Source organism: Scyliorhinus torazame, chromosome 4 (assembly GCF_047496885.1).
Source record: "Scyliorhinus torazame isolate Kashiwa2021f chromosome 4, sScyTor2.1, whole genome shotgun sequence".
NCBI classification, from domain to species: Eukaryota; Metazoa; Chordata; class Chondrichthyes; order Carcharhiniformes; family Scyliorhinidae; genus Scyliorhinus; species Scyliorhinus torazame.
Window position 1 is genome coordinate 37,744,630 of NC_092710.1, and position 19,565 is coordinate 37,764,194.

The 19,565-nt window shown below is 63.2% G+C and overlaps 1 protein-coding gene across 1 annotated transcript in view; it reads right to left on the reverse strand.

Annotated features, from left to right (window-relative positions):
- Positions 1-19,565, reverse strand: part of LOC140410933 (rho GTPase-activating protein 4-like) — a 206,250-nt gene that overhangs the window by 138,451 nt on the left and 48,234 nt on the right. The window contains exons 5-7 of the mRNA XM_072499781.1: positions 14,032-14,134; positions 12,479-12,539; positions 6,902-6,979 (exon numbers count right to left, since the gene is read on the reverse strand). Coding sequence (XP_072355882.1) covers positions 6,902-6,979; positions 12,479-12,539; positions 14,032-14,134 — 242 coding nt within the window. The remainder of the gene's footprint in view (positions 1-6,901; positions 6,980-12,478; positions 12,540-14,031; positions 14,135-19,565) is intronic.

Below are 19,565 nucleotides of genomic sequence, written 5' to 3' on the forward strand. Positions count from 1 at the left end.
CACACTATCACACACCCACACACCTCCACATACAATTATGGTCACTCACACACACACACTCTCACACCCACACAGACTCATACACACTCACACGCACACTCACTTCCTAACACTCAGTCACACACACAGACACGCTATCACAGTCAGTCACACACAGTCACACTCACACATTCAGTCACACACATGCTCACACTCTCTTACTCACACTCAGTCACTAACACACACTAACACACACACTAATCCACACACCCACACTAACACCCACACTCACTTACTCACACATTCTCACTCACTCACACACACTTAGTCAGTCACACACGCTCGCTCACTCACTCACTCACTCACTCACTCACACCCACACTCACTCACTTACTCATAACCCCCCACACACTCACCAACACTCACACGCAGTCACACGCAGTCACACTCACTCACATACCCACCCACACACACCCCACATACATATTCACTCACACATTCAGTCACACACATGCTCTCACTCACTTACTCACACTCCGTCACGCACCATACACTCACCCCCCCCACATGCTCTCTCACCCACACACTCTCAAAGACGCACACACCTCTCATACACTCATAGACATTCACTCCCACAACACACTCTCACGCAAACACAAATACATACTCACACACAATCACACAAATACACGCTCACACACAAACACGGACATACAAATACACACACATGCAAACACGACATCCACACCTTCACACACAATTATGGACATACGCTCTCTCACACATACACTCTCTCACACACACACACTCTTACACTTGTACACAAGATACAGAACACACACACGCTACAATGGACATACACACATGGGTATACACACACACTAATACACACACTCACACGCAAATATAGTCTCACACACGGACATGCACACACCCTCCCACAAACACACCTAACCCAGCAAATACAAAGACTTGGCGACAAGTTCCTCCTCCCGTCCAGGTACCAACGGACGCTCACTCTGAACCCACACTGCCAACCGCTCCGATCCCAGCGCTCCCTCCCTCACTCTGAACCCACACTGCCAACCACTCCGATCCCAGCGCTCCTCCTCACTCTGAACCCACACTGCCAACCGCTCCGATCCCAGCGCTCCCTCCCTCACTCTGAACCCACACTGCCAACCACTCCGATCCCAGCGCTCCCTCCCTCACTCTGAACCCACACTGCCAACCACTCCGATCCCAGCGCTCCCTCCTCACTCTGAACCCACACTGCCAACCACTCCGATCCCCGCGCTCCCTCCTCACTCTGAACCCACACTGCCAACCGCTCCGATCCCAGCGCTCCCTCCTCACTCCGAACCCACACTGCCAACCACTCCGATCCCAGCGCTCCCTCCTCACACTGAACCCACACTGCCAACCACTCCGATCCCAGCGCTCCCTCCTCACTCTGAACCCACACTGCCAACCGCTCCGATCCCAGCGTTCCCTCCTCACTCTGAACCCACACTGCCAACCACTCCGATCCCAGCGCTCCCTCCTCACTCTGAACCCACACTGCCAACCACTCCGACCCAGCGCTCCCTCCTCACTCTGAACCCACACTGCCAACCACTCCGATCCCAGCGCTCCCTCCTCACTCTGAAACCCACTGCCAACCGCTCCGATCCCAGCGCTCCCTCCTCACTCTGAACCCACACTGCCAACCACTCCGATCCCAGCGCTCCCTCCTCACTCTGAACCCACACTGCCAACCACTCCGATCCCAGCGCTCCCTCCTCACTCTGAACCCACACTGCCAACCACTCCGATCCCAGCGCTCCCTCCCTCACTCTGAACCCACACTGCCAACCACTCCGATCCCAGCGCTCCCTCCTCACTCTGAATCCACACTGCCAACCGCTCCGATCCCAGCGCTCCCTCCTCACTCTGAACCCACACTGCCAACCGCTCCGATCCCAGCGCTCCCTCCTCACTCTGAATCCCACACTGCCAACCACTCCGATCCCAGCGCTCCTCCTCACTCGGAACCCACACTGCCAACCGCTCCGATCCCAGCGCTCCCTCCTCACTCTGAACCCACACTGCCAACCGCTCCGATCCAGCGCTCCCTCCTCACTCTGAACCCACACTGCCAACCGCTCCGATCCCAGCGCTCCCTCCCTCACTCTGAACCCACACTGCCAACCACTCCGATCCCAGCGCTCCCTCCTTACTCTGAACCCACACTACCAACCACTCCGACCCCAGTGCTCCCTCCTCACTCTGAACCCACACTGCCAACAGCTCCGATCCCAGCGCTCCCTCCCTCACTCTGAACCCACACTGCCAACCACTCCGATCCCAGCGCTCCCTCCTCACTCTGAACCCACACTGCCAACCGCTCCGATCCCAGCGCTCCCTCCTCACTCTGAACCCACACTGCCAACCGCTCCGATCCCAGCGCTCCCTCCTCACTCTGAACCCCCACTGCCAACCACTCCGATCCCAGCGCTCCCTCCTCACTCTGAACCCACACTGCCAACCACTCCGATCCCAGCGCTCCCTCCTCACTCTGAACCCACACTGCCAACCACTCCCATCCCAGCGCTCCCTCCTCACTCTGAACCCACACTGCCAACCACTCCGATCCCAGCGCTCCCTCCTCACTCTGAACCCACACTGCCAACCACTCCCATCCCAGCGCTCCCTCCTCACTCTGAACCCACACTGCCAACCACTCCGATCCCAGCGCTCCCTCCTCACTCTGAACCCACACTGCCAACCACTCCGATCCCAGCGCTCCCTCCTCACTCTGACCCACACTGCCAACCACTCCGATCCCAGCGCTCCCTCCTCACTCTGAACCCACACTGCCAACCGCTCCGATCCCAGCGCTCCCTCCTCACTCTGAACCCACACTGCCAACCACTCCGATCCCAGCGCTCCCTCCTCACTCTGAACCCACACTGCCAACCGCTCCGATCCCAGCGCTCCCTCCTCACTCTGAACCCACACTGCCAACCGCTCCGATCCCAGCGCTCCCTCCTCACTCTGAACCCACACTGCCAACCGCTCCGATCCCAGCGCTCCCTCCTCACTCTGAATCCACTGCCAACCACTCCCATCCCAGCGCTCCCTCCTCAGTCTGAACCCACACTGCCAACCACTCCGACCCCAGTGCTCCCTCCTCACTCTGAACCCACACTGCCAACCGCTCCGATCCCAGCGCTCCCTCCCTCACTCTGAACCCACACTGCCAACCACTCCGATCCCAGCGCTCCCTCCTCACTCTGAACCCACACTGCCAACCACTCCGATCCCAGCGCTCCCTCCTCACTCTGAACCCACACTGCCAACCGCTCCGATCCCAGCGCTCCCTCCTCACTCTGAAACCCCCACTGCCAACCACTCCGATCCCAGCGCTCCCTCCTCACTCTGAACCCACACTGCCAACCGCTCCGATCCCAGCGCTCCCTCCTCACTCTGAACCCACACTGCCAACCACTCCGATCCCAGCGCTCCCTCCTCACTCTGAACCCACTGCCAACCGCTCCGATCCCAGCACTCCCTCCTCACTCTGAACCCACACTGCCAACCGCTCCGATCCCAGCGCTCCCTCCTCACTCTGAACCCACACTGCCAACCGCTCCGATCCCAGCGCTCCCTCCTCACTCTGAACCCACACTGCCAACCACTCCGATCCCCGCGCTCCCTCCTCACTCTGAACCCACACTGCCAACCACTCCCATCCAGCGCTCCCTCCTCACTCTGAACCCACACTGCCAACCACTCCGATCCCAGCGCTCCCTCCTCACTCTGAACCCACACTGCCAACCACTCCGATCACAGCGCTCCCTCCTCACTCTGAACCCACACTGCCAACCGCTCCGATCCCAGCGCTCCCTCCTCACTCTGAACCCACACTGCCAACCACTCCGATCCCCGCGCTCCTCCTCACTCTGAACCCACACTGCCAACCACTCCGATCCCAGCGCTCCCTCCTCACACTGAACCCACACTGCCAACCGCTCCGATCCCAGCGTTCCCTCCTCACACTGAACCCCACCACTGCCAACCCACTCCGATCCCAGCGCTCCCTCCCTCACTCTGAACCCACACTGCCAACCACTCCGATCCCAGCGCTCCCTCCTCACTCTGAACCCACACTGCCAACCACTCCGATCCCCAGCGCTCCCTCCTCACTCTGAACCCACACTGCCAACCACTCCGATCCCAGCGCTCCCTCCTCACTCTGAACCCACACTGCAACCACTCCGATCCCGCGCTCCCTCCTCACTCTGAACCCACACTGCCAACACTCCGATCCCAGGCTCCCTCCTCACTCTGACCCCACACTGAACCACTCCGATCCAGCGCTCCACCCTCACTCTGAACCCACACTGCCAACCACTCGATCCCAGCGCTCCCTCCCTCACTCTGAACCCAACACTGCCAACCACTCCGATCCCAGCGCTCCCTCCTCACTCTGAACCCACACTGCCAACCACTCCGATCGCAGCGCTCCCTCCCTCACTCTGAACCCACACTGCCAACCACTCCGATCCCAGCGCTCCCTCCTCACTCTGAACCACACTGCCAACCACTCCCATCCCAGCGCTCCCTCCTCACTCTGAACCCACACTGCCAACCGCTCCGATCCCAGCGCTCCCTCCTCACTCTTGAACCCACACTGCCAACCACTCCCGATCCCAGCGCTCCCTCCTCACTCTGAACCCACACTGCCAACCACTCCGATCCAGCGCTCCCTCCTCACTCTGAACCCACACTGCCAACCACTCCGATCCCAGCGCTCCCTCCCTCACTCTGAACCCACACTGCCAACCACTCCGATCCCAGCGCTCCCTCCTCACTCTGAACCCACACTGCCAACCACTCCGATCCCAGCGCTCCCTCCCTCACTCTGAACCCACACTGCCAACCACTCCGATCCCAGCGCTCCCTCCTCACTCTGAACCCACACTGCCAACCGCTCCGATCCCAGCGCTCCCTCCTCACTCTGAACCCACACTGCCAACCGCTCCGATCCCAGCGCTCCCTCCTCACTCTGAACCCACACTGCCAACCACTCCGATCCCAGCGCTCCCCTCCTCACTCTGAACCCACACTGCCAACCACTCCGATCCCAGCGCTCCCTCCTCACTCTGAACCCCACACTGCCAACCACTCCGATCCCAGCACTCCCTCCTCACTCTGAACCCACACTGCCAACCGCTCCGATCCCAGCCGCTCCCTCCTCACTCTGAATCCACACTGCCAACCACTCCGATCCCAGCGCTCCCTCCTCACTCTGAACCCCCACTGTCAACCACTCCGATCCCAGCGCTCCCTCCTCACTCTGAACCCACACTGCCAACCACTCCGATCCCAGCGCTCCCTCCTCACTCTGAACCCACACTGCCAACCACTCCGATCCCAGCGCTCCCTCCTCACTCTGAACCCACACTGCCAACCACTCCGATCCCCGCGCTCCCTCCTCACTCTGAACCCACACTGCCAACCACTCCGATCCAGCGCTCCCTCCTCACTCTGAACCCACACTGCCAACCACTCCGATCCCAGCGCTCCCTCCCTCACTCTGAACCCACACTGCCAACCACTCCGATCCCAGCGCTCCTCCCTCACTCTGAACCCACACTGCCAACCACTCCGATCCCAGCGCTCCCTCCTCACTCTGAACCCACACTGCCAACCACTCCGATCCCAGCGCTCCCTCCCTCACTCTGAACCCACACTGCCAACCACTCCGATCCCCGCGCTCCCTCCTCACTCTGAACCCACACTGCCAACCACTCCATCCCAGCGCTCCCTCCTCACTCTGAAACCCACACTGCCAACCACTCCGATCCCAGCGCTCCCTCCCTCACTCTGAACCCACACTGCAACCAGCTCCGATCCCAGCGCTCCCTCCCTCACTCTGAACCCACACTGCCAACCACTCCGATCCCAGCGCTCCCTCCTCACTCTGAACCCACACTGCCAACCACTCCGATCCCAGCGCTCCCTCCCTCACTCTGAACCCACACTGCCAACCACTCCGATCCCAGCGCTCCCTCCTCACTCTGAACCCACACTGCCAACCACTCGATCCCAGCGCTCCCTCCCTCACTCTGAACCCACACTGCCAACCACTCCGATCCCAGCGCTCCCTCCCTCACTCTGAACCCACACTGCCAACCACTCCGATCCCAGCGCTCCCTCCTCACTCTGAACCCACACTGCCAACCACTCCGATCCCAGCGCTCCCTCCCTCACTCTGAACCCACACTGCCAACCACTCCGATCCCAGCGCTCCCTCCTCACTCTGAACCCACACTGCCAACCACTCCGATCCCAGCGCTCCCTCCCTCACTCTGAACCCACACTGCCAAACCACTCCGATCCCAGCGCTCCCTCCCTCACTCTGAACCCACACTGCCAACCACTCCGATCCCAGCGCTCCCTCCTCACTCTGAACCCACACTGCCAACCACTCCGATCCCAGCGCTCCCTCCCTCACTCTGAACCCACACTGCCAACCACTCCGATCCCAGCGCTCCCTCCTCACTCTGAACCCACACTGCCAACCACTCCGATCCCAGCGCTCCCTCCCTCACTCTGAACCCACACTGCAACCACTCCGATCCCAGCGCTCCCTCCCTCACTCTGAACCCACACTGCCAACCACTCCGATCCCAGCGCTCCCTCCTCACTCTGAACCCACACTGCCAACCACTCCGATCCCAGCGCTCCCTCCCTCACTCTGAACCCACACTGCCAACCACTCCGATCCCAGCGCTCCCTCCCTCACTCTGAACCCACACTGCAACCACTCCGATCCCAGCGCTCCCTGCCTCACTCTGAACCCACACTGCCAACCACTCCGATCCCAGCGCTCCCTCCTCACTCTGGGAGACCCCACTGGGCGATATGAACATACCTTGCTCAAAAGCATTCCTGATCTCGTTGACCTCAAGCTGTGACCCAGGGATCCGGAAAATTCCTTCGTGATGTAGCCCTGTTCAAAATCAGAATGAATCCAGATCATATCCAGAATCACCCAGCGGTCGAGGCTGCTACATCTTACTCACTGGAGCAGGGAGGGTGATGGGGAACGAGAGAAAGAGAAAGAGGGAGGGAGAGAGAGGGAGGGGGAAAAGAGGGAGAGGGCGAGGGAGGGAGATAGGGTGGAAGTGAGTGAGAGCAATGGAGGTAGAGACACCGAGAGAGAAAGGGTGGAGTGAAAGGGGAATGAGAGATTGAGAAAGAAGAGCAGGTAAAGGGATAGAATGAATCAGGAAGCACACAGGAAGAGTAAGGGAGGGAATGAGGGCGAGAGATAGAGAAAGAGAGGGAAGAGGGTTAGCAAGGGAGGGGAGGTGGAGGGACAGAGAGAGTGAGAGGTGGTAGCGAGGGACTGAGGAGAGGAGTGAAGCTGGGCGATGGGGGGGGGTGAAGCTGGGCGATGGGGGGAGTGACGCTGGGCGATTGGGGGGGGGTGACGCTGGGCGATTGGGGGGGGGGTGACGCTGGGCGATTGGGGGGGGGTGACGCTGGGCGATGGGGGGGTGACGCTGGGCGATTGGGGGGGGTGACTCTGGGCGATTGGGGGAGGGTGACGCTGGGTGATGGGGGGGGGTGAAGCTGGGCGATTGGGGGGGTGACGCTGGGCGATTGGGGGGGGTGACGCTGGGCGATTGGGGAGGGTGACGATGGGGGGGGTGACGCTGGGCGATGGGGGGGTGAAGCTGAGCGATATGGGGGTGACGCTGGGCGATGGGGGAGGGTGGCGATGGGGGGGTGACGCTGGGCGATGGGGGGGTGAAGCTGAGCGATATGGGGGTGACGCTGAGCAATATGGGGGGTGAAGCTGAGCGATTGGGGGGAGGGTGACGCTGGGCGATGGGGGGAGGGTGACGCTGGGCGATGGGGGGAGGGTGGCGATGGGGGTGAAGCTGGGCGATGGGGGAGGGTGACGCTGGGCGATGGGGAGGGTGACGCTGGGCGATGGGGGTGAAGCTGGGTGATGGGGAGGGTGACGCTGGGCGATGGGGGTGAAGCTGGGTGATGGGGGAGGGTGACGCTGGGCGATTGGGGGAGGGTGGCGATGGGGGGTGAAGCTGGGTGATGGGGGTGAAGCTGGGTGATGGGGGAGGTGAAGCTGGGCGATGGGGGGGGTGACGCTGGGCGATGGGGGGGGTGACGCTGGGCGATGGGGGTGAAGCTGGGCGATGGGGGGGGTGACGCTGGGCGATGGGGGTGAAGCTGGGCGATGGGGAGGGTGACGCTGGGCGATGGGGGTGAAGCTGGGCGATGGGGGCAGGGTGAAGCTGGACGATGGGGGTGAAGCTGGGTGATGGGGGAGGGTGACGCTGGGCGATGGGGGTGAAGCTGAGCGATGGGGGTGACGCTGGGCGATGGGGGGTGACGCTGGGCGATGGGGGGTGACGCTGGGCGATGGGGGAGGGTGACGCTGGGCGATGGGGGAGGGTGACGCTGGGCGATGGGGGTGAAGCTGGGCGATTGGGGGGGTGACGCTGGGCGATGGGGGTGAAGCTGGGCGATGGGGAGGGTGACGCTGGGCGATGGGGGGTGAAGCTGGGCGATGGGGGGAGGGCGACGCTGGGCGATGGGGGGAGGGTGATGCTGGGCGATGGGGGGAGGGTGACGCTGGGCGATGGGGGGAGGGTGGCGATGGGGGGGTGACGCTGGGCGATGGGGGGGTGAAGCTGGGCGATGGGGGAGGGTGACGCTGGGCGATGGGGGGGGTGAAGCTGGGCGATGGGGGGGGTGAAGCTGGGCGATGGGGGGAGGGTGAAGCTGGGCGATGGGGGTGACGCTGGGCGATGGGGCTGACGCTGGGCGATGGGGGGAGGGTGGCGATGGGGGGGTGACGCTGGGCGATGGGGGGGTGAAGCTGGGCGATGGGGGAGGGTGACGCTGGGCGATGGGGGGTGACGCTGGGCGATGGGGGTGAAGCTGGGCGATTGGGGGGGTGACGCTGGGCGATGGGGGTGAAGCTGGGCGATGGGGGGAGGGTGACGCTGGGCGATGGGGGTGAAGCTGGGCGATTGGGGGGGTGACGCTGGGCGATGGGGGTGAAGCTGGGCGATGGGGGGTGACGCTGGGCGATGGGGGGTGAAGCTGGGCGATGGGGGGAGGGTGACGCTGGGCGATGGGGGTGAAGCTGGGCGATTGGGGGTGAAGCTGGGCGATGGGGGTGAAGCTGGGCGATGGGGGTGAAGCTGGGCGATGGGGGTGAAGCTGGGCGATGGGGGGTGACGCTGGGCGATGGGGGGTGACGCTGGACGATGGGGGTGAAGCTGGGCGATGGGGGGAGGGTGACGCTGGGCGATGGGGGAGGGTGACGCTGGGCGATGGGGGTGAAGCTGGGCGATTGGGGGGGTGACGCTGGGCGATGGGGGTGAAGCTGGGCGATGGGGAGGGTGACGCTGGGCGATGGGGGGTGAAGCTGGGCGATGGGGGGAGGGCGACGCTGGGCGATGGGGGGAGGGTGATGCTGGGCGATGGGGGAGGGTGACGCTGGGCGATGGGGGTGACGCTGGGCGATGGGGGGGGTGACGCTGGGCGATGGGGGGAGGGTGACGCTGGGCGATGGGGGAGGGTGACGCTGGGCGATGGGGGTGACGCTGGGCGATGGGGGGGGTGACGCTGGGCGATGGGGGGAGGGTGACGCTGGGCGATGGGGGGAGGGTGACGCTGGGCGATGGGGGTGACGCTGGGCGATGGGGGGGGTGACGCTGGGCGATGGGGGGGTGACGCTGGGCGATGGGGGGGGTGACGCTGGGCGATGGGGGGAGGGTGACGCTGGGCGATGGGGGGAGGGTGGCGATGGGGGGGTGACGCTGGGCGATGGGGGGGTGAAGCTGGGCGATGGGGGAGGGTGACGCTGGGCGATGGGGGGGTGAAGCTGGGCGATGGGGGGGGTGAAGCTGGGCGATGGGGGTGACGCTGGGCGATGGGGGGGGTGACGCTGGGCGATGGGGGGAGGGTGACGCTGGGCGATGGGGGGAGGGTGACGCTGGGCGATGGGGGGGTGACGCTGGGCGATGGGGGGAGGGTGACGCTGGGCGATGGGGGGAGGGTGAAGCTGGGCGATGGGGGTGACGCTGGGCGATGGGGGTGACGCTGGGCGATGGGGGGAGGGTGGCGATGGGGGGGTGACGCTGGGCGATGGGGGGGTGAAGCTGGGCGATGGGGGAGGGTGACGCTGGGCGATGGGGGTGACGCTGGGCGATGGGGGTGAAGCTGGGCGATTGGGGAGGTGACGCTGGGCGATGGGGGTGAAGCTGGGCGATGGGGGGAGGGTGACGCTGGGCGATGGGGGTGAAGCTGGGCGATTGGGGGGGTGACGCTGGGCGATGGGGGTGAAGCTGGGCGATGGGGGGTGACGCTGGGCGATGGGGGGTGAAGCTGGGCGATGGGGGGAGGGTGACGCTGGGCGATGGGGGTGAAGCTGGGCGATTGGGGGTGAAGCTGGGCGATGGGGGTGAAGCTGGGCGATGGGGGTGAAGCTGGGCGATGGGGGGTGACGCTGGGCGATGGGGGGTGAAGCTGGGCGATGGGGGGAGGGTGACGCTGGGCGATGGGGGTGACGCTGGGCGATGGGGGGAGGGTGAAGCTGGGCGATGGGGGTGACGCTGGGCGATGGGGGAGGGTGACGCTGGACGATGGAGGGTGAAGCTGGACGATGGAGGGTGAAGCTGGACGATGGGGGTGAAGCTGGGCGATGGGGGGTGACGCTGGGCGATGGGGGGGTGAAGCTGGACGATGGGGGGAGGGTGACGCTGGACGATGGGGGTGATGCTGGGTGATGGGGGTGACGCTGGGCGATGGGGGAGGGTGACGCTGGACGATGGGGGGAGGGTGAAGCTGGGTGATGGGGGGTGACGCTGGGCGATGGGGAGGGTGACGCTGGACGATGGGGGGAGGGTGAAGCTGGGTGATGGGGGTGACGCTGGGCGATGGGGAGGGTGAAGCTGGACGATGGGGGGTGACGCTGGGCGATGGGGGAGGGTGAAGCTGGACGATGGGGGGAGGGTGAAGCTGGGTGATGGGGGTGACGCTGGGCGATGGGGAGGGTGAAGCTGGACGATGGGGGTGAAGCTGGGCGATGGAGGGTGAAGCTGGACGATGGGGGAGGGTGACGCTGGGCGATGGGGGGTGACGCTGGGCGATGGGGGGTGACGCTGGGCGATGGGGGTGAAGCAGGGCGATGGGGGTGAAGCTGTGCGATGGAGGGTGAAGCTGGACGATGGGGGTGAAGCTGGGCGATGGAGGGTGAAGCTGGACGATGGGGGTGAAGCTGGGCGATGGAGGGTGAAGCTGGGCGATGGGGTGAAGCTGGGCGATGGGGGGTGACGCTGGGCGATGGGGGGTGACGCTGGACGATGGGGGTGAAGCTGGGCGATGGGGGGTGACGCTGGGCGATGGGGGGTGACGCTGGACGATGGGGGTGAAGCTGGGCGATGGGGGGAGGGTGACGCTGGGCGATGGGGGAGGGTGACGCTGGACGATGGAGGGTGAAGCTGGACGATGGAGGGTGAAGCTGGACGATGGGGATGAAGCTGGGCGATGGGGGGTGACGCTGGGCGATGGGGGGTGACGCTGGACGATGGGGGGTGACGCTGGGCGATGGGGGGTGACGCTGGGCGATGGGGGGTGACGCTGGGCGATGGGGGAGGGTGAAGCTGGGCGATGGGGGTGAAGCTGGGCGATGGGGAGGGTGAAGCTGGGCGATGGGGAGGGTGAAGCTGGGCGATGGGGAGGGTGAAGCTGGGCGATGGGGGTGAAGCTGGGCGATGGGGGAGGGTGAAGCTGGGCGATGGGGGAGGGTGAAGCTGGGCGATGGGGAGGGTGAAGCTGGGCGATGGGGAGGGTGAAGCTGGACGATGGGGGAGGGTGAAGCTGGGCGATGGGGAGGGTGAAGCTGGGCGATGGGGAGGGTGAAGCTGGGCGATGGGGGTGAAGCTGGGCGATGGGGGTGAAGCTGGGTGATGGGGGGTGACGCTGGGCGATGGGAGGGTGAAGCTGGGCGATGGGGGAGGGTGAAGCTGGGCGATGGGGGAGGGTGAAGCTGGGCGATGGGGAGGGTGAAGCTGGGCGATGGGGGTGAAGCTGGGCGATGGGGGGTGAAGCTGGGCGATGGGGAGGGTGACGCTGGGTGATGGGGGTGACGCTGGGTGATGGGGGTGACGCTGGGCAATTGGGGGAGGGTGGCGATGGGGGGGTGACGCTGGGCGATGGGGGTGAAGCTGGGCGATGGGGGAGGGTGAAGCTGGGCGATGGGGAGGGTGAAGCTGGGCGATGGGGGAGGGTGAAGCTGGGCGATGGGGGTGAAGCTGGGCGATGGGGGGGTGACGCTGGGCGATGGGGGTGAAGCTGGGCGATGGGGGAGGGTGAAGCTGGGCGATGGGGGGAGGGTGACGCTGAGCGATGGGGGTGAAGCTGAGCGATGGGGGGTGACGCTGGGCGATGGGGGGAGCAGCTCACTCACCGTAGAGGTTAATGAAGCGAATGCAGCTGACCACCACCAATGGGATGGGCTGTCCTGAACTCTGAGGGGGGGCAGAGAGCACACGGAGGGTTAGAGAAAGATTTGGATATTCCCAACAACTCAGATCCCAGCCCAGGGAATCTGCAACACACACCCAACCCCCACTCCAACCCGAACCACCCCCACCCCAACCCGAACCACCCCCACCCCTACCCTCACCCACCCCAACCCCATCCCCAGCCCTCCCCTCCGTTCTCGACCCCTCGCCCTGTCCTGACCTGTAACCCTGTTCTCGACCCCTCACCCTGTCCTGACCTGTAACCCCGTTCGTGATCCCTCGCCCTGTCCTGACATGTAACCCCGTTCGTGATCCCTCGCCCTGTCCTAACCTGGAACCCCGTTCTTGGCCCCTCGTCCTGACCTGTAACCCCGTTCTCGACCCCTCGCCCTGTCCTGACCTGTAACCCCCTTCTCGACCCCTCGCCCTGTCCTGACCTGTAACCCCGTTCTCGACCCCTCGCCCTGTCCTGAAACCCCGTTCTTGACCCCTCGCCCTGTCCTGACCTGTAACCCCGTTCTCGACCCCTCGCCCTGTCCTGACCTGTAACCCCGTTCTCGACCCCTCGCCCTGTCCTGACCTGTAACCCCCTTCTCGACCCCTCGCCCTGTCCTGACCTGTAACCCCCTTCTCGACCCCTCGCCCTGTCCTGAAACCCCGTTCTTGACCCCTCGCCCTGTCCTGACCTGTAACCCTGTTCTCGACCCCTCGCCCTGTCCTGACCTGTAACCCCGTTCTCGACCCCTCGCCCTGTCCTGAAACCCCGTTCTTGACCCCTCGCCCTGTCCTGACCTGTAACCCTGTTCTCGACCCCTCGCCCTGTCCTGACCTGTAACCCCGTTCTCGACCCCTCGCCCTGTCCTGACCTGTAACCCTGTTCTCGACCCCTCGCCCTGTCCTGACCTGTAACCCCCTTCTCGACCCCTCGCCCTGTCCTGACCTGTAACCCGGTTCCCGATGCCCTCTCCCCGGGTGTGGGGTCCCCGATGCCCTCTCCCCGGGGTGTGGGGTCCCCGATGCCCTCTCCCCGGGGTGTGGGGTTCCCGATGCCCTCTCCCCGGGGTGTGGGGTCCCCGATGCCCTCTCCCCGGGGTGTGGGGTCCCCGATGCCCTCTCCCCGGGGTGTGGGGTTCCCGATGCCCTCTCCCCGGGGTGTGGGGTCCCCGATGCCCTCTCCCCGGGGTGTGGGGTCCCCGATGCCCTCTCCCCGGGGTGTGGGGTCCCCGATGCCCTCTCCCCGGGGTGTGGGGTCCCCGATGCCCTCTCCCCGGGGTGTGGGGTCCCCGATGCCCTCTCCCCGGGGTGTGGGGTCCCCGATGCCCTCTCCCCGGGGTGTGGGGTTCCCGATGCCCTCTCCCCGGGGTGTGGGGTCCCCGATGCCCTCTCCCCGGGGTGTGGGGTCCCCGATGCCCTCTCCCCGGGGTGTGGGGTCCCCGATGCCCTCCTGTGGTCCGTGTTGCCCACAGTGGGGCCGGTTTAGTGAACGGCGATTTACCTTGATGAACAAATCGAGATCACCGCTGAATAGTTTGTGGTTGTACTGGGAGCAGGGCCGAGACCTCCTCGGTCTCTGAGAGCGACCGAGTGTGGACTGTAATCTGTGACGAGAGGAGTTACAATCTGGATCACATTCTTATTTTATTTTTTATTTATTTTAACTCTCACATAAATTTAGAGTACCCAATTCATTTTTTCCAATTAAGGGGCAGTTTAGCGTGGCCAATCCACCCACCCTGCACATCTTTGGGTTGTGGGGAGAATGTGCAAACTCCACACGGACAGTGACCCAGAGCCGGGATCGAACCTGGGACCTCGGCGCCGTGAGGCAGCAGCGCTAACCACTGCGCCACCATGCTGCCCCTGGGTCACCCATCATCCCTCCCACTGGAACAGGAGGAGGCTCATTCAGCCCCTCTCCAGCCTGTTACACAGGAACAGGAGGAGGCCCATTCAGCCCCTCTCCAGCCTGTTACACAGGAACAGGAGGAGACCCATTCAGCCCCTCTCCAGCCTGTTACACAGGAACAGGGGGAGGCCCATTCAGCCCCTCTCCAGCCTGTTACACAGGAACAGGAGGAGACCCATTCAGCCCCTCTCCAGCCTGTTACACAGGAACAGGAGGAGGCCCATTCAGCCCCTCTCCAGCCTGTTACACAGGAACAGGAGGAGACCCATTCAGCCCCTCTCCAGCCTGATACACAGGAACAGGAGGAGGCCCATTCAGCCCCTCTCCAGCCTGTTACACAGGAACAGGAGGCGGCCCATTCAGCCCCTCTCCAGCCTGTTACACAGGAACAGGAGGAGGCCCATTCAGCCCCTCTCCAGCCTGTTACACAGGAACAGGAGGAGACCCATTCAGCCCCTCTCCAGCCTGTTACACAGGAACAGGAGGAGGCCCATTCAGCCCCTCTCCAGCCTGTTACACAGGAACAGGAGGAGGCCCATTCAGCCCCTCTCCAGCCTGTTACACAGGAACAGGAGGGCCCATTCAGCCCCTCTCCAGCCTGTTACACAGGAACAGGAGGAGGCCCATTCAGCCCCTCTCCAGCCTGTTACACAGGACCAGGAGGGGGTCCATTCAGCCCCTCTCCAGCCTGTTACACAGAAACAGGAGGAGGCCCATTCAGCCCCTCTCCAGCCTGTTACACAGGAACAGGAGGAGGCCCATTCAACCCCTCTCCAGCCTGTTACACAGGAACAGGAGGAGGGCCATTCAGCCCCTCTCCAGCCTGTTACACAGGAACAGGAGGAGGCCCATTCAGCCCCTCTCCAGCCTGTTACACAGGAACAGGAGGAGGCCCATTCAGCCCCTCTCCAGCCTGTTACCCAGGAACAGGAGGAGGCCCATTCACCCCTCTCCAGCCTGTTACACACGAACAGGAGGAGGCCCATTCAGCCCCTCTCCAGCCTGTTACACAGGAACAGGAGGGGGCCCATTCAGCCCCTCTCCAGCCTGTTACACAGGAACAGGAGGAGGCCCATTCAGCCCCTCTCCAGCCTGTTACACAGGAACAGGAGGAGGCCCATTCAGCCCCTCTCCAGCCTGTTACACAGGAACAGGAGGCCCATTCAGCCCCTCTCCAGCCTGTTACACAGGAACAGGAGGAGGCCCATTCAGCCCCTCTCCAGCCTGTTACACAGGAACAGGAGGGGGCCCATTCAGCCCCTCTCCAGCCTGTTACACAGAAACAGGAGGAGGCCCATTCAGCCCCTCTCCAGCCTGTTACACAGGAACAGGAGGAGGCCCATTCAGCCCCTCTCCAGCCTGTTACACAGGAACAGGAGGAGGCCCATTCAGCCCCTCTCCAGCCTGTTACACAGGAACAGGAGGAGGCCCATTCAGCCCCTCTCCAGCCTGTTATACAGGAACAGGAGGAGGCCCATTCAGCCCCTCTCCAGCCTGTTACCCAGGAACAGGAGGAGGCACATACAGCGCCTCTCCAGCCTGTTACACAGGAACAGGAGGAGGACCATTCAGCCCCTCTCCAGCCTGTTACACAGGAACAGGAGGAGGCCCATTCAGCCCCTCTCCAACCTGTTACACAGGAACAGGAGGAGGCCCATTCAGCCCCTCTACAGCCTGTTACACAGGAACAGGAGGAGGCCCATTCAGCCCCTCTACAGCCTGTTACACAGGAACAGGAGGAGGCCCATTCAGCCCCTCTCCAGCCTGTTACACAGGAACAGGAGGAGGCCCATTCAGCCCCTCTCCAGCCTGTTACCCAGGAACAGGAGGAGGCCCATTCAGCCCCTCTCCAGCCTGTTACACAGGAACAGGAGGAGGCCCATTCAGCCCCTCTCCAGCCTGTTACACAGGAACAGGAGGAGGCCCATTCAGCCCCTCTCCAGCCTGTTACACAGGAACAGGAGGAGGCCCATTCAGCCCCTCTCCAGCCTGTTACACAGGAACAGGAGGTGGCCCATTCAGCCCCTCTCCAGCCTGTTACACAGGAACAGGAGGAGGCCCATTCAGCCCCTCTCCAGCCAGTTACACAGGAACAGGAGGTGGCCCATTCAGCCCCTCTCCAGCCTGTTACACAGGAACAGGTGGCCCATTCAGCCCCTCTCCAGCCTGTTACACAGGAACAGGTGGCCCATTCAGCCCCGCTCCAGCCTGTTACACAGGAACAGGAGGCCATTCTGCCCCTCCACGGCCTGTTACACAGGAACAGGAGGAGGCCCGTTCAGCCCCTCTCCAGCCTGTTACACAGGAACAGGAGGAGGCCCATTCAGCCCCTCTCCAGCCTGTTACACAGGAACAGGAGGAGGCCCATTCTGCCCCTCTCCAGCCTGTTACACAGGAACAGGAGGAGGCCCCATTCAGCCCGTCTCCAGCCTGTTACACAGGAACAGGAGGAGGCCCATTCAGCCCCTCTCCAGCCTGTTTCACAGGAACAGGAGGAGGCCCCATTCAGCCCGTCTCCAGCCTGTTACACAGGAACAGGAGGAGGCCCATTCAGCCCCTCTCCAGCCTGTTACACAGGAACAGGAGGAGGCCCATTCAGCCCCTCTCCAGCCTGTTACACAGGAACAGGAGGAGGCCCATTCTGCCCCTCTCCAGCCTGTTACACAGGAACAGGAGGAGGCCCCATTCAGCCCGTCTCCAGCCTGTTACACAGGAACAGGAGGAGGCCCATTCAGCCCCTCTCCAGCCTGTTTCACAGGAACAGGAGGAGGCCCCATTCAGCCCGTCTCCAGCCTGTTACACAGGAACAGGAGGAGGCCCATTCAGCCCCTCTCCAGCCTGTTACACAGGAACAGGAGGAGGCCCCATTCAGCTCCTCTCCAGCCTGTTACACAGGAACAGGAGGAGGCCCATTCAGCCCCTCTCCAGCCTGTTACACAGGAACAGGAGGAGGCCCCATTCAGCCCCTCTCCAGCCTGTTACACAGGAACAGGAGGAAGCCCATTCAGCCCCTCTCCAGCCTGTTATACAGGAACAGGAGGAGGCCCATTCAGCCCCTCTCCAGCCTGTTACACAGGAATAGGAGGAGGCCCATTCAGCCCGTCTCCAGCCTGTTACACAGGAACAGGAGGAGGCCCATTCAGCCCCTCTCCAGCCTGTTACACAGGAACAGGAGGAGGCCCATTCAGCCCCTCTCCAGCCTGTTATAAAGGAACAGGAGGAGGCCCATTCAGCCCCTCTCCAGCCTGTTACACAGGAACAGGAGGAGGCCCATTCAGCCCCTCTCCAGCCTGTTATACAGGAACAGGAGGAGGCCCATTCAGCCCCTCTCCAGCCTGTTACACAGGAATAGGAGGAGGCCCATTCAGCCCGTCTCCAGCCTGTTACACAGGAACAGGAGGAGGCCCATTCAGCCCCTCTCCAGCCTGTTACACAGGAACAGGAGGAACCCATTCAGCCCCTCTCCAGCCTGTTACACAGGAACAGGAGGAGGCCCATTCAGACCCTCTCCAGCCTGTTACACTGGAGCAGGAGAAGCCCAATTCAGCCCCTCCCCAGTCTGTTACACAGGAACAGGAAAGGGCCCATTCAGCCCCTCTACAGCCTGTTACACAGGAACAGGAGGAGACCCATTCAGCCCCTCTCCAGCCTGTTACACAGGAACAGGAGGAGGCTCATTCAGCCCCTCTCCAGCCTGTTACACAGGAACAGGAGGAGACCCATTCAGCCCCTCTCCAGCCTGTTACACAGGAACAGGAGGAGGCCCATTCAGCCCCTCTCCAGCCTGTTACACAGGAACAGGAGGAGACCCATTCAGCCCCTCTCCAGCCTGTTACACAGGAACAGGAGGAGGCCCATTCAGCCCCTCTCCAGCCTGTTACACAGGAACAGGAGGAGGCCCATTCAGCCCCTCTCCAGCCTGTTACACAGGACCAGGTGGGGGTCCATTCAGCCCCTCTCCAGCCTGTTACACAGAACCAGGAGGAGGCCCATTCAGCCCCTCTCCAGCCTGTTACACAGGAACAGGAGGAGGCCCATTCAACCCCTCTCCAGCCTGTTACACAGGAACAGGAGGAGGGCCATTCAGCCCCTCTCCAGCCTGTTACACAGGAACAGGAGGAGGCCCATTCAGCCCCTCTCCAGCCTGTTACACAGGAACAGGAGGAGGCCCATTCAGCCCCTCTCCAGCCTGTTACCCAGGAACAGGAGGAGGCCCATTCGCCCCTCTCCAGCCTGTTACACACGAACAGGAGGAGGCCCATTCAGCCCCTCTCCAGCCTGTTACACAGGAACAGGAGGGGGCCCATTCACCCCCTCTCCAGCCTGTTACACAAGAACAGGAGGAGGCCCATTCAGCCCCTCTCCAGCCTGTTACACAGGAACAGGAGGAGGCCCATTCAGCCCCTCTCCAGCCTGTTACACAGGAACAGGAGGCCCATTCAGCCCCTCTCCAGCCTGTTACACAGGAACAGGAGGAGGCCCATTCAGCCCCTCTCCAGCCTGTTACACAGGAACAGGAGGGGGCCCATTCAGCCCCTCTCCAGCCTGTTACACAGAAACAGGAGGAGGCCCATTCAGCCCCTCTCCAGCCTGTTACACAGGAACAGGAGGAGGCCCATTCAGCCCCTCTCCAGCCTGTTACACAGGAACAGGAGGAGGCCCATTCAGCCCCTCTCCAGCCTGTTACACAGGAACAGGAGGAGGCCCATTCAGCCCCTCTCCAGCCTGTTATACAGGAACAGGAGGAGGCCCATTCAGCCCCTCTCCAGCCTGTTACCCAGGAACAGGAGGAGGCACATACAGCGCCTCTCCAGCCTGTTACACAGGAACAGGAGGAGGACCATTCAGCCCCTCTCCAGCCTGTTACACAGGAACAGGAGGAGGCCCATTCAGCCCCTCTCCAGCCTGTTACACAGGAACAGGAGGAGGCCCATTCAGCCCCTCCCCAACCTGTTACACAGGAACAGGAGGAGGCCCATTCAGCCCCTCTACAGCCTGTTACACAGGAACAGGAGGAGGCCCATTCAGCCCCTCTCCAGCCTGTTATACAGGAACAGGAGGAGGCCCATTCAGCCCCTCTCCAGCCTGTTACACAGGAACAGGAGGAGGCCCATTCAGCCCCT